This window comes from Sinohyriopsis cumingii, chromosome 9 (assembly GCF_028554795.1).
Source record: "Sinohyriopsis cumingii isolate HCF-2022 chromosome 9, ASM2855479v2, whole genome shotgun sequence".
Taxonomy (NCBI): domain Eukaryota; kingdom Metazoa; phylum Mollusca; class Bivalvia; order Unionida; family Unionidae; genus Sinohyriopsis; species Sinohyriopsis cumingii.
In genome coordinates this window covers 108,607,907-108,621,503 of record NC_142969.1, presented here as the reverse complement: position 1 = coordinate 108,621,503, position 13,597 = coordinate 108,607,907, and the positions used below count along the sequence as shown (strand labels likewise).

Here is a 13,597-nt window from a genome sequence, read left to right as displayed (position 1 = left end):
ATTTCCTGACCCAGTGATGCATTAAAATAACACTGCTGTTGTGAATAAATGATGACAAAATATGCCTCTATTGCAAGTATTTCATCACTCACTGCTCCAGAAAAGTAATATCTCTGTCGTGAACATTGCATGTGTTAGGAGTCTAGTCTTAAACTAAGTCACAGAGCCAAAATTAAAACCAACAAGTTTAGCAAAATTCAAAACTTAATTTATTTTCCTAGAAAAATAAAAATGAACTTACAGTATTGTGAATTAATTCTGAAACAATCCTAAAGGTTTAATCAAGAAGTTCAAAAGTAAAGTGTTCTGAATGAATTCCAGTAATGAATGTGCTGATGTGACAGTAGCCTTGAATGTGATAATGTGTCAAGTCTTGTTATATCTCAATGATATGATCCTAATGATATGATCCTGAATGTCCTTGACAGAATCCACAATATTATCAAATAGTGATTTAATCCTAATGTCAATAAGCACACTGTAATTCCACTGAATAATTTAAACAAATCCTCTCAAATTATAACACAATCAAAAGCCTCATTACAACAGATCGATGTTAAAATAGGAATAAATAATTCTGTTGATCACAACCTTTATATAAAAACCTAAGATACAATAAAAAGACCAGGATGAGGGTTGAAAGTTAATTTCGAGAACATTGTTAAGCTGTAAACAAGATCAGGCTTTTTACTTAAATTTTAGCATGTGTGTGTGTGTGTGTGTGTGTGATTTGGATTTTTAATGTAGCTTTAAAAAAAAAATCAGTCATATCACTATGATGTCTGCAGCAAAGAATATGAAAAACATCTGGTAGCCCATAAATTTCCAAGGGGAAAAACAATATCCTGAACTCAAATTTAAGTAAACATGTAAACAAGTAAACATGTTTACAAATGTTATCTTAAAGTTTAGTCAACAATCAAGGACAAAGGTTTAGCTATGTAATATGTTGTTTACAAAATGATCATTACAATCTATACTTGTTGACAAAAGTAAAACACACAATATAGCTATACATAACACACGACCAATTCATGCAGTGCACATTTCATGAGTCAGTGATCTGGAAAAGGCCATCACTCTTACAAAAATTTCATGGCCAAATTCAGTACAATTACACTCCTGTTTTGAACACTGAAGATGTGGCTATGAATTACAAGCAAAACTGTATTTTAAATTATACAGATTTAAAACACATCCAGCATGATCAATACTGCTTCTGTTGTGAACAGTGGCTGCAAAAAGCAAACCCAGTTACTCGCCATAACAACTGCCTCTGTTGTGAACAGTGGCCTGTAAATGCAAACCCAGTTATTCACCACAAACACTACCTCTGTTGCGAACATTTCATAATCTAGTAAATTAGTAAAGTACCACTTCTGCTGTGAACAATTCAAATCCTCTCAAATTATAACTGAACACAAGCAACAGACTGATTCCACTGGACAGATGTAAAAAAAGGAATTACTAATTCTGTTGATCACAACCTTTATATAAAAACCTAAGACACAATAAGAGGACCAGAATGAGGGTAAAACGTTCATTTCCAGAACATTCTAAGTTTTAAACAAGGTCAGGTCTTTTACTTAAATTTAGCTAAAGAACATGACAAACATCAGTAGACCAAAATTTTCTGAGGAAAAAACCAATGCCTGGAACTCAAATCCAAGTAAATATGTTTACAAATATTATCTTAAAGTTTAAACATTTCAATCAACAATCATGGACAAAAGTATAGCTATGTAATATGTTCTTTACAAAATGATCACTTCAATCTATACTGGTGGACAAAAGTGAAACAAACAATATAGGCATACATAACACATGACCCAGTAAAATACCATCTCAGCTGTGCACATTTCATGACCCAGTGATCTGGTAAAATACCATCTCAACTGTGCACATTTCATGACCCAGTGATCAAGTAAAATACCATCACTCTTTCAAGACCTAGTGATCCAGTAAAATAATCGCTTTACTGTGACCATTTCATGACCCAGAAATCCAGTAAAATAATCGCTTTACTGTGACCATTTCATGACCCAGAAATCCAGTAAAATAATTGCTTTACTGTGACCATTTCATGACCCAGTGTCCGGTAAAATAATGGCTTTACTGTGACCATTTCATGACCCAGTGTCCAGTAAAATAATGGCTTTACTATGACCATTTCATGACCCAGAATTCCAGTAAAATAATCGCTTTACTGTGACCATTTCATGACCCAGTAATCCATTTAAGTAATGGCTTTATTGTGACCATGTCATGACCCACTAATCCTGTAAAAGTACACTTGCAGAACAGAATAATCTCATGGTTACAATTAAAATTAACATCTAACAACTCCAAATACTGATTTTATGTCTACAACAAAATAAACAACTCATTTAAAAAAAGCTTGACATTTCTGATAATTTTTGCAAGCAGAAAAGAACTGTAAAACCTGTACTGATTTTGAATTATGTGGGACATACAATTTTATTTTTCATATCAATTTCACTTAATATTTAACATTTTTAAAAACAAGTTTCAATAATCAGGATTCTTGTCCTAATAAATGAAAATCAGCTATAATGAAACCTTTGAACTATTGAATTATATATGTGTTAAACAAGAAATAAAAAAAATAGATATAAATCCACTTTAGCGGAAAATTGCCTCCAATATTTTGTAAATTTTGATTTTCAGAGATTGCAGAGTATTAGTAGTGGTAAAATTACTTTCTCTGTTATGCTGTGTTTAAAAATCGTCATAGGCGCTGAATGTATGTCCAAACATAGGTACCACATGTATATCCAAACATAGGTACATGTATATCCAAACATAGGTGCCACATATATATCCAAACATAGGTGCCACATGTATATCCAAACATAGGTGCCACATGTATATCCAAACATAGGTGCCACGTGTATATCCAAACATAGGTGCCACGTGTATATCCAAACATAGGTGCCATATGTATATCCAAACATAGGTGCCACATGTATATCCAAACATAGGTGCCACGTGTATATCCAAACATAGGTACCACATGTATATCCAAACATATAATGATAACTGATAACCAAGTTCCATGCCATTAAGCAAAACTAATTACTTCAAGTAAACAAGACACCAAACCATATCACAATATCATCATAGGTTAACCCCCATGTGAAAACTAGTTCCCAAGTTATAGCTGGTACTACTGAAGCAACCAAAATTGAGTTCCTTGCTTTGGGACACAACAACAGTTGATAGGTGAACAAGTTCATAATCTTTGGATCCAGAATCTGCAGTGTCAACCACTTGGGAAAACTGATTCTGAAATACACAATATTAAACACTGGCAAGTTGCTAAATTAGTACCTGAGATCTCTGTGCCCTGGAACCTGAATTAGCTGGAACAGAATTCGGAAGATGGAACATTCTCTGCTGCTGAGGCTCCTGTTGGGCTGATTGTTCAGATGACTATAACAAAACAAAGGACAGGAAGACATTTGTAAATCAGATGACTATAACAAAACAAAGGACAGGAAGACTTTTTGTTGTAAATCAGACGACTATAACAAAACAAAGGACAGGAAGACTTTTTGTTGTAAATCAGATGACTTCAGCAGTTTGGCAGAAGCCTTTTCTGCTGCCAGGTGAATCAAATGACATGAGCATGTTTGACAAATGAAACTGGAAATGTTCGTCTATAATGAAAATAACAAGAGAAATAGAAATAAATACATCTGTACTATACTTCCCTGTGAGAGAAAACTCAACAGAATAACTCCAATGGTGAAATGGTACAAAAGGAATAAATGTTTTGTCATAAATGAGAATTCTTCCTAGCATAACCAGTAGTAGAATCTAATGCATGGATGGATAATATTCAACACCAATCCCTTTATGCACGGTGAAACCAATCTCATCAGACTTCCATCTTTGGAAGCAGATATCATTTTAGCACTTTTGTTGCTAAAGCAAGTCCGGTAGTGATGGATTTGCAATGTAGTGGTATTATGATCAGGCAAAGAAATTTAAAATGGACTTTGTGTGTGAAAAAAAATTTCAAAATTATTAAAGTGATATCATTAAAGGCATTCTACTGATAAATCCACAAACTGGTTCACCCAGCTATTTCAGAAAAGACCTGATGAGCCATTCCATGTGTTCAAAGAGGTGACTAATGTAGGCAGGGGCTTAGCATGTATACCAATCGAAAGCCCTTCCACATGTTCAAAGAGGTGACTAATGTAGGCAGGGGCTTAGCATGTATACCAATCCAAAGCCCTTCCACATGTTCAAAGAGGTGACTAATGTAGGCAGGGGCTTAGCATGTATACCAATCCAAAGCCCTTCCACATGTTCAAAGAGGTGACTAATGTAGGCAAGGGCTTAGCATGTATACCAATCCCAAGCCCTAGCAGCAGGGAGGGCGAATCCGACATTTTGTCCAAACGTCATTTGGTTTAATTAATACTTTCTGCACTCAGCGGATCCGGTGTCGTCAGCGCCCGGTAAAAAAAAAAACGACGCGGTCGTCGGGGATCGTCCAATCGTCATTTAGTTTAATTAATACCTTCTGCGCGCCGATCCCAGCGTCGTCAGCGTCCGGTAAAAAAGCGCGACGACCGCGTCGATGTCATCGCCCTCCCTGCTGCTAAGTGGTTACAATGATCTTATAAACAGAGTGATCACTAACTCCTCCTCTTGTAGATCAATTAGGTTATTTGACTGATCGGTAAGTCTGAAATTAATTCTTGTTAAAAACCGATTATGGCATCGCATATAGACCGGATTAATCGGACTTTCAACGATTAAAAATCCCGGAGGGGCCGTTGGTGAAAATGAATAAAGGATATACCCCTGTTGAGCCTGATTTGATTGCTTGGTATCCACCTGGTAACTCCCTTCGATAACATCACACACTAGATTGATTGCTATCACCGATGCAATATTTACGTTGTATGGAGCAATATGCCTACCATCCTCTCCGTTATCGTGTCTGAGGATAGTTGATGGGGCGAGAAAATCATTAAGAGATTTTTTTAGTTCTGGTGCGTTGTATCCTGGAAACTTGAAATCGGGTAAATTGGCTTCTGTGATATTATACTCGGTTAGGAATTTTTGTTTATTATCATCGCTGTTAGCGGATATTGTTTTAACGATTCGTTCATTGATATATTCCATGTCTGATATAAGTTGATTTAACACCTCAACGTGTTTTCGTGCTTTCGTTTTCCGTAGCTGTTCTAGTTGTGATTGGTAGTTACGATTAATCTCGGCAAACGCACCAGTGATATCATTTAAACCAACTGTGACCACGGCGGACGATTCAGGAGTTTGCTTATACGGAAAATACCATTGCATGGTATTCCTGTTTTGAAATATAAACCTACTGGGTAATAACGTGTTTCTTATAATAGACAAATCATCTTTATAACTGAGATTAATTCCATGATACGATTGCGCATTCGTGTGCAAGTCCGGGGGGATTTCATGAGGTGGATTCTTAGGCCATCCTAGTATGGTTCTTATTGAACTGTTATAAATATCAACCATATACCCCGGTGTGCTTATTTCAATCGTCGACGATAACGTCGGTTCATGAACCGTAATAGCGATTTTTGATTCTTTTCCTGTGATCGATTTTATCCTGCGTTGAAATTCTTTATTGATTTGTTCTATTTGGTATGACCCAGTTGGTATTGTAACCTCCTTCCAGTCTGGGGTCCCATCGGGTTTATTTGTCCATGCAAAAACCAGCGAGTTATTAGGTTGTTGTCCGTTAAATGCGTCCGCTCGGATATTAGGCCAACTGTGATATACTCGCAATTTTGCCAGCGCTATTTCCTTCACTGGAACCGGTGATGGGAAGTTTACACTGAATTCGGGTTTCGTTGATGTTATCGATATCATACCTGTTTGTACCGGAGTGGTGTTCTCCGCGATCCGTTGAAGCAATTGAAACCGTTCGGGGTTCAGCGACATTATTATTATTCGTTGTTTTTAGTGTTTAATTTTGACACCGAATATTAACAACCTGCTTGTTTTCAGGAGAATGTTTTAAGCCATTGAAGTGGTTTCCGGCTTCCAGTTGAAAATTTTCGATTTTTGACATCGCGGAGCCATACAACTGGACCATCGTGGAGAATTCAACATCGGATATGAACGAATTATCAATCGACAACGAGATCAACCCGGATAATTTCGAGTACGCGTCGGATACTATTTGATGTTTTACTGTATACTCGTTGAGTTTTTTCTGAGAACACGATGATATCTTTCTGGTGATTGCGTTGGCGACTCCAGCAATTGTTGTCGCCGCGGAGATAGCGATTGGAACGGTGATCGGGGCTATCATGGTCATCGTGGATAAAATGACACCGGTACCGGCTACTATACCGGACACCGAGTACACGGCCACGTAGATGGCGGTTATTCTTCGGCGGTATTTTTTTTATTTTTATACGGTATTGTTCGGAAAGCGTTTTTAAGCTCGCGGAGAATTCTTTTGCGGTATCGAATCGATATTGATGTGACGTCGGTGATACCTCTGATTCAATTACCCTGGTGGTCATTTTATTTTAAAAGAGCTAGTGTTTTCAATTACTCACTTAGATTCACTACAAATTCTACATACCATGTGATGTTTATCCTAAATAGATTGCTATCAACGGCTCTAATTATAAACCGTTCGGTTGCATTCTTGTCAATGATTGTTGATATTGTATTGTTAAACCCGGATGAACTCGACGATGATATATTGAACTGCATCGCTGAAATCAATGTCAATCGATAAATGCCCTTAACAGTTGCGGTGATATTTACTATATTATGCGTAGGAGTCCAATCGAATGATCCGTGTTGAACCGTGTATACGCTATTGCTGATGCTCCCATGAGGTGTTTTCATTTTTTCGAGTTGCTCTGTCATTCTAGGTAGTCTGTCTTTAATCGCTGTAACATCAGTTTTGATCGTTCCTATTTCCTGTGTATACGCGTCTATATTATTCTTGTTCGCTGTAACCTTAGTAATGAGTGTATTTATTTCCCCTCCATACGCGTCTACATTTTTTTTGTTCGCTGCAACCTTAGTAATGAGTGTACTTATTTCCCCTCCATACGCGTCTACATTTTTTTTGTTCGCTGCAACCTTAGTAATGAGTGTATTTATTTCCTGTGTATTCTCGGTTATACTTTTTTTGTTCGCTGTAACCTTAGTAATGAGTGTATTTATTTCCTGTGTATTCTCGGTTATACTTTTTTTGTTCGCTGCAACATCAGTTTTGATCGTTCCTATTTCCCCTCCATACGCGTCTATACTTTTTTTGTTCGCTGCAACATCAGTTTTGACTGTTTCTATTTCCCCTGTATGCGCGTCTATACTTTTTTTGTTCGCTGCAGCATCAGTTTTGGCTGTTTCTATTTCCCCTGTATGCGCGTCTATATTTCTTTTGTTCGCTGCAACATCAGTTTTGACTGTTTCTATTCTCCATCCATGCGCGTCTATATTATTCTTGTTCGCTACAATATCAGTTTTGATCGTTCCTATTCTCTGTTCATGCACGTCTATACTTTTTTTGTTCGCTACAATATCAGTTTTGATCGTTCCTATTTCCCCTGTATGCGCGTCTATATTTCTTTTGTTCGCTGCAACATAGTTTTGATCGTTCCTATTTCCCCTCCATACGCGTCTATATTTCTTTTGTTCGCTGCAACATCAGTTTTGATTGTTTTTATTTCCCCTCCATACGCGTCTATACTTTTTTTGTTCGCTACAATATCAGTTTTGATCGTTCCTATTTCCCCTCCATACGCGTCTATATTTCTTTTGTTCGCTGCAACATCAGTTTTGATTGTTCTTATTTCCCCTCCATACGCGTCTATATTCCCTTTGTTCGCTGCAACATCAGTTTTGATTGTTCTTATTTCCCCTCTATACGCGTCTATATTCCCTTTGTTCGCTGCAACATCAGTTTTGATTGTTCTTATTTCCCCTCTATACGCGTCTATATTCCCTTTGTTCGCTGCAACATCAGTTTTGATTGTTCTTATTTCCCCTCCATACGCGTCTACATTTTTTTTGTTCGCTTCAACATCAGTTTTGATTGTTTTTATTTCCTGTCCATACGCAGTGATATCATTTATAGTTGTTGTAATCTCATCCAGCTTGGTATTTTTTTTACCAAAGAATTTATCAAAGTTGTCATCGATCCTGTTAACATTTTTTCGTAACGTGTAAAATTGGCCCGACAGCGTTGTAAACTCCGAAATAGTAGTTTTTATTGTTGTAATATTCGGTTCGGTTACCGTCGGGGTCCCAAAAAAACTAGCGGTAGTGAGTTGTATATCGGTGACAGATTTTTTCACCTCGGTGACAGATTTTTTCACCTGCGCGTCAAGTTCGGTCACCGATCTATCTAACCTTGTAAAACCGTCTTGGACTAATGTTACCCTATTCGTTATCGTCGATAGATGTTCACCCGGTTTGAGTCGTCCGTCGCTGGTATACAACGCGATAGCGTTTTCGCCGGCATCACGCTGTCGTGTTAAAACGTCATCCAGCGACACATTACTGGATTTCAATTTACCCTGGCGGTCTTGAAATACAACTATTTCACCTGGGTCAACACTGGTTAAGTTTAACGTATCGGCGATTTCATCCTCGATTAGTTTTTTTATGTCATCGGTGGCGGGCGTTTCCGTGGATTCTTTCAGCGCCGAAATAGGTCGTCCCCAAATATCAATCATCGTTATTGTAAAAAAAAACGGTGTTTTTAATTAACCCGCCGGGCCTCTACGACCCCACTAGTGTATTCGTTTACAACCACATGAGGTGGTTTTCGCGATGATGAAATCGCCGCGAGTACGTTCAATACCTCACGGCCACATATCGGTGGGTCACTTAATCGCTGTGTTGGCAGCGTGGAATAAAAAACCGGGGGTGAACACGCCCGGATATACCGCATGAACTCGTTCGGCGGGGCTAACCCGTATGAATCAAAATAGACGATCGCACGCGGATCAATCGCGTACGCAACCCAATGAGTTCCCGCTCCGGAGGACCCATCGAGGTTAATTATACCTGTTTCAATATTCCTTGGTGCCGCCGGTAATTGATCCCTCATAAAAACACCCCTGAAGTTTTTTATCGCTAGCGCGTTTGCGGCGTCTATTAAATCAAAATTAGACATAGGAGTCATTAAACGGTTCCCGGTAGTCTTAGACCCTTTCCCGAATACCATGAATACGGAGTTCCCGGTAGTCTTAGACCCTTTCCGGCCACGGATCGTTTTTTTTTATAGCCTTTCCCGGTTGCCTTCTTCAATGCCATTCCCGCCGCGGTACCAACGGCTCCTAACGCCGCCGCCTTAGCCACTGCTGGTGCGGCCGCGGCAATCAACGCTGGAATCGCAGCTAACAGCGGAAATATCCCACCGGTCTTTTCCATGTTTTTAATCGCTGCGGCCGAAAAATCTATTTGAACACCCTTTTTATTCTTCATCGCATCATTGAAATGTTTTATTTGACGCGCCGTCAACGATATCTTATGATTACCACCCGCCATCTGCGACGGCTTCAGCGTTATTGTGGTTCCGCATTGTTTAGCCGACTTTGATCGTAATTTCTTAACTTGACCATCAGTCAACTCTACACTGACAACACTATACGACATTTTATTGTAAACGCGTTTGTGTTTTCAATTACATGTTTTCCACTGGCGCATCAACGATTCTCATTCGTCCACCAACACCTTCTAGCAGCATTGATTTATCGCTGAGAATGACAGCAACCACTCTGTAATTAACATTACCCGGGGCTATACGAGCTCGGAAGTGTATATCAACGACGGATTGTCTAGTTAAATCAAGATGTTCCAACGAAAAGTAATAAATCGGATACAGGTTTTTAAAATCAAATTGTGATATTTGCAAACCAGTGTCGACGTTTTGATCACGACCCATATATGACATCAATCGATGATACACACGTGCGATATGGTTGTCGCCGTAATTAAGCTGTATATCCTCGGATGGTTCCTGTTGTCCGTTTATTCTCAGCGATACATCCCCGACTCCCAATTGATCAAATATCATATGGCTGCGTTCTTGATTACCCAATCGATTCCTATTCTGTAGCGCTATAAATATATGACGCGGGGCTGAAACACCCTGTTTGGATGCCAAGTGCCATGTAAATGTATCAGCGACATTATCCTCTTTAGCATCAGTTGTTACCGCTAGCCAACTCAATAATGATTTCCCCCCCCCCCCCGTTCCATAAATGATAACAATCGTGCTTCCGTGGTAACTGATGGAGTTAACACCGGCATCCACAATGCTATTTTAGTTAAAACGACTTTACCGTCAGCGACACCAGCAGCACGCCATATTGCATTGTTATCATCACCCCTTCGCGTTAGCGCGATTGTATGCTTAGCCCCATAGATAACTTTTCTGACATTTCTGCAAAATCCGAATATGTGATGGAGTGGAATCGCGCATGAAAACCGTCGGCGTTGTCCTTGCAACATCACTACTCGTGTTGCAAATCCTAGATTAAAATTATCGTTAGTACTTTTTATAATAGTGAAATCAGCGCCCGGTTTTGCTCTGCGGTCTGGGTTAGCTGCTTCAGCCTGTGGGTCAACTGCGGTATTTTCTTTTATCAGCACGTTGATGTACTGAAGATGATCAGCGTTATCAGTGGTGTCCTTTGCGAACATCATAGATGGGCCCGCCGATCTTGTATAATCATCCGAGTATCTCGCTAACCCAATTATCGTCGTTGCAACATCAACCTCGCGTTCTATTGATTCAATTTCTCGCCCGTCAATAAGATATCTGGCACTCTCAAATAACGCCATGATACCGTTGTTGACAAAACCAACTCGAACACGATCGTTATTTGCGTATGGTGCATTATCGGCAGCATTTGTCACGAGTTTTCCCTCAATTTCGATAAACGCTTCACACGGCAAAAAGTATTTACTGGTATCTTGGACTTGAAGTTCAATTCGCGATCGTAGGTCGGCTTGTGGTGGTTGATAGGAATAAAATTGATAATCACGGACAGAATCATCCCTGCGCACTGGGGCATCCATATCAAACGCGGGATCAGCGGCTCGCGCAAACATTTTATTATTTATCATGTTAATGTTTTCAATTGCGATTTTTTCGTCGTAAATTCTTTCAATTCTGTTTAAGGCCACTTCCCGCTATCGCGTTTATGAGCGCGTTGGTGGATGACTGAGCCGCCAACGACTCTAATTTTTCTTCCACGGCGTTATTTATTACTTTACTGACATTCGCAGGCATCACTGTCGTTGACGGCATCACCGGTGGTTTCTGTTTTCTTTTTCTCACCAACGACATTAGTTTGTCCTTTGCTGCAGAAAACGCCTTTCCGGCAACATCTCCAATAGCGCTGATTCCCTTATCACGAATAACATCAATAGCCTTCATTCCTAATTGTTTGGCTAACGGCGCCACTTTTGGAGCCATTCTTGTAAATAACCCCGCAATGGTGCTACCGAGACCATCTCCATAGTACGCGCGGTAAACAGGCAATCGCGAGTTTACCACGTAGACGAGTACTGGTTTATCATGGTTGTAATGTATGATCATCTTTATTATAAAAACACCAGTTTTCCAATTAGTGATTGATCACCCCCCCCCCCACCGCCGAATCATAAATTTTGTCAAAAACATCGATTTTCTCTAAATGATTTCCTGAGGTTTTTATCGGCGGTAAAAATCCGCGTTTTTTGTCGTTTTTGGTTGGTTTTTGCCGGTTTTTGGTAAAAAATATCGATTTTCTCTAAATGATTTCCTGGGGTTTTCACCCGTAAAAACCAACCAAAAACGACCAAAAACGACAATTTTATAATATTTTTAATCATCCACTAACTCGTCTATGAGCGTTCGATATGCATTAATGTCCATGATACCGCCTGCAAATAACCGCTTGCAAATATCAGCGGCCTCATTGATTATTTCCGGAGAGTTATTTCCGGCTCGTTTTCCTCCGATTAGTACTTCCAGCCGTGATATATCACTGAGAACACTACCAGGACAGGTAACGCCGTAGGATTCTTTACCAACAGAGTATCCTTCTCCTTTTTTTAGTTTTGCCCTTTTTTTAACCTCATCGAGGAATGCTTTGTAATCGGGACCACCACCACGTGGTATCGCATTCTCATGTATACTCGCTAAATACACCATTCTTGTCCAGTTCTCCGTCGAGGTTATTTTTTTCTTGTAACCTTCATTGATATGCTCATCTCGAAGGCTCTTAGGTGATGTTGTAATAACAAAATCAATTAATTCTTCCCTGCTGAGGCCTCTAATTTTATCTGTTGCGGACTTTTTAAGTACATTACGGGGTATATTCCCCCCTTTCTGTATTTCTTCCGGTATTTCTTCCGGTATTTCTTCTTCTGGTTCTCTTGCAGTAGCACCTAGTTCTTCTTCATCGGCCATTGTAACATAAGGTTCTTGTGGTTCGGTTACAGCGAGTGGCGGTGGCCTCCGTGTTGTAGCAGGAAGTGTTTCGAAAGACCTTTTTGTTTGTTCGGTCCGAGCCGCTATCTTTTCAAGTACGCCAAGCAGTGGCGCCTTTTTCTTTCTTTCTTCGTCGGGAATATCCCCGTATATCGCTGTTTTCACATCCTTGGTTGCACTCGTTATCGGAGCAAAGAGTTGTTCACTTCCAACAGTAAAATCAGTTTGTAGTTGCTGCCGCGTTTGAAGTTGTTCTCGGACCCTGTCTCGTAACGGTATGAACTTTGTAAGCGCCGCTAGCCGCTCTCTGGCTAGCCGAGTAGTAAGTGATTCGCCTACCATATTGCAATTGCTCCGCAATTTCTAATTTCCCGCCGAGTGTGGCGGGGGGGATATGTATACCATCGGGGGCTCCACGGAGTTTTCGTCTATAATCCTTCTAATGTTTTTGATCTTACTAGAAATCTCCCGGCGTCGTTCATAAACACGTCCAAGTTTTTTTCGTATTATTTCAACGGCAGTAAATAGTCCAATGAATGCATTTACGTCATTGTGGTACAGGCTCTCATTAATCGCATGTTGTAATCGTTTTATAAAAAAGTACTCGCGGGCCAGGGTAAAACGCCCCCGTTTCGATTGTTCGTTAATAATCTCATAATCGGATAATATTTTTTCGCTGTCGAGACTATCAGATAATTCAATTCCTTGATTTTTTAATTTTGAAATCTCGGCTAATATATTATTGATGTCTTCGATATTCATATTCTTATAAAACATCCTTATTTCTAATATAAAAAAAAATGAACTCTGCGCAGTGTGTTAACATTCGATTGAACCGTAGGATAATTCGTTTTCTTCCGGAACAGACAATTTATTGTCATGGCGACTTCGTCAGCGCCACAGGCGCCGGTGACCTTGTCACTCGCTGATATAATCGGAGGATTCTGTTACATATGAAAATCGAATTTTGCGTCCGTTTTTTTTTGAGATCGCTGAATTCTGTATTCCTTCTGCAACAAATCGTATTGAGGCGATACAAATGTCGAAATATTTTCCTGCCTCATTCATCGACTGAAATATTTTTTCCTCGTGAGTTGTTGTATCAAATGACTTTACGGG

At 39.5% G+C, this 13,597-nt stretch overlaps 1 protein-coding gene across 2 annotated transcripts in view; it reads right to left on the bottom strand.

The window, feature by feature from the left end:
• LOC149792448 (uncharacterized) overlaps window positions 1-13,597 on the bottom strand; it is a 124,534-nt gene that overhangs the window by 27,297 nt on the left and 83,640 nt on the right. Inside the window, exon 13 of one of the 2 annotated variants that reach the window (XM_089971028.1) lies at window positions 3,352-3,453. The exons of the other annotated variant lie outside the window; for it this stretch is intronic. Within the exon in view, the coding sequence (XP_089827154.1) occupies window positions 3,352-3,453 (102 nt within the window). The remainder of the gene's footprint in view (window positions 1-3,351; window positions 3,454-13,597) is intronic. 2 annotated transcript variants of the gene reach the window in all.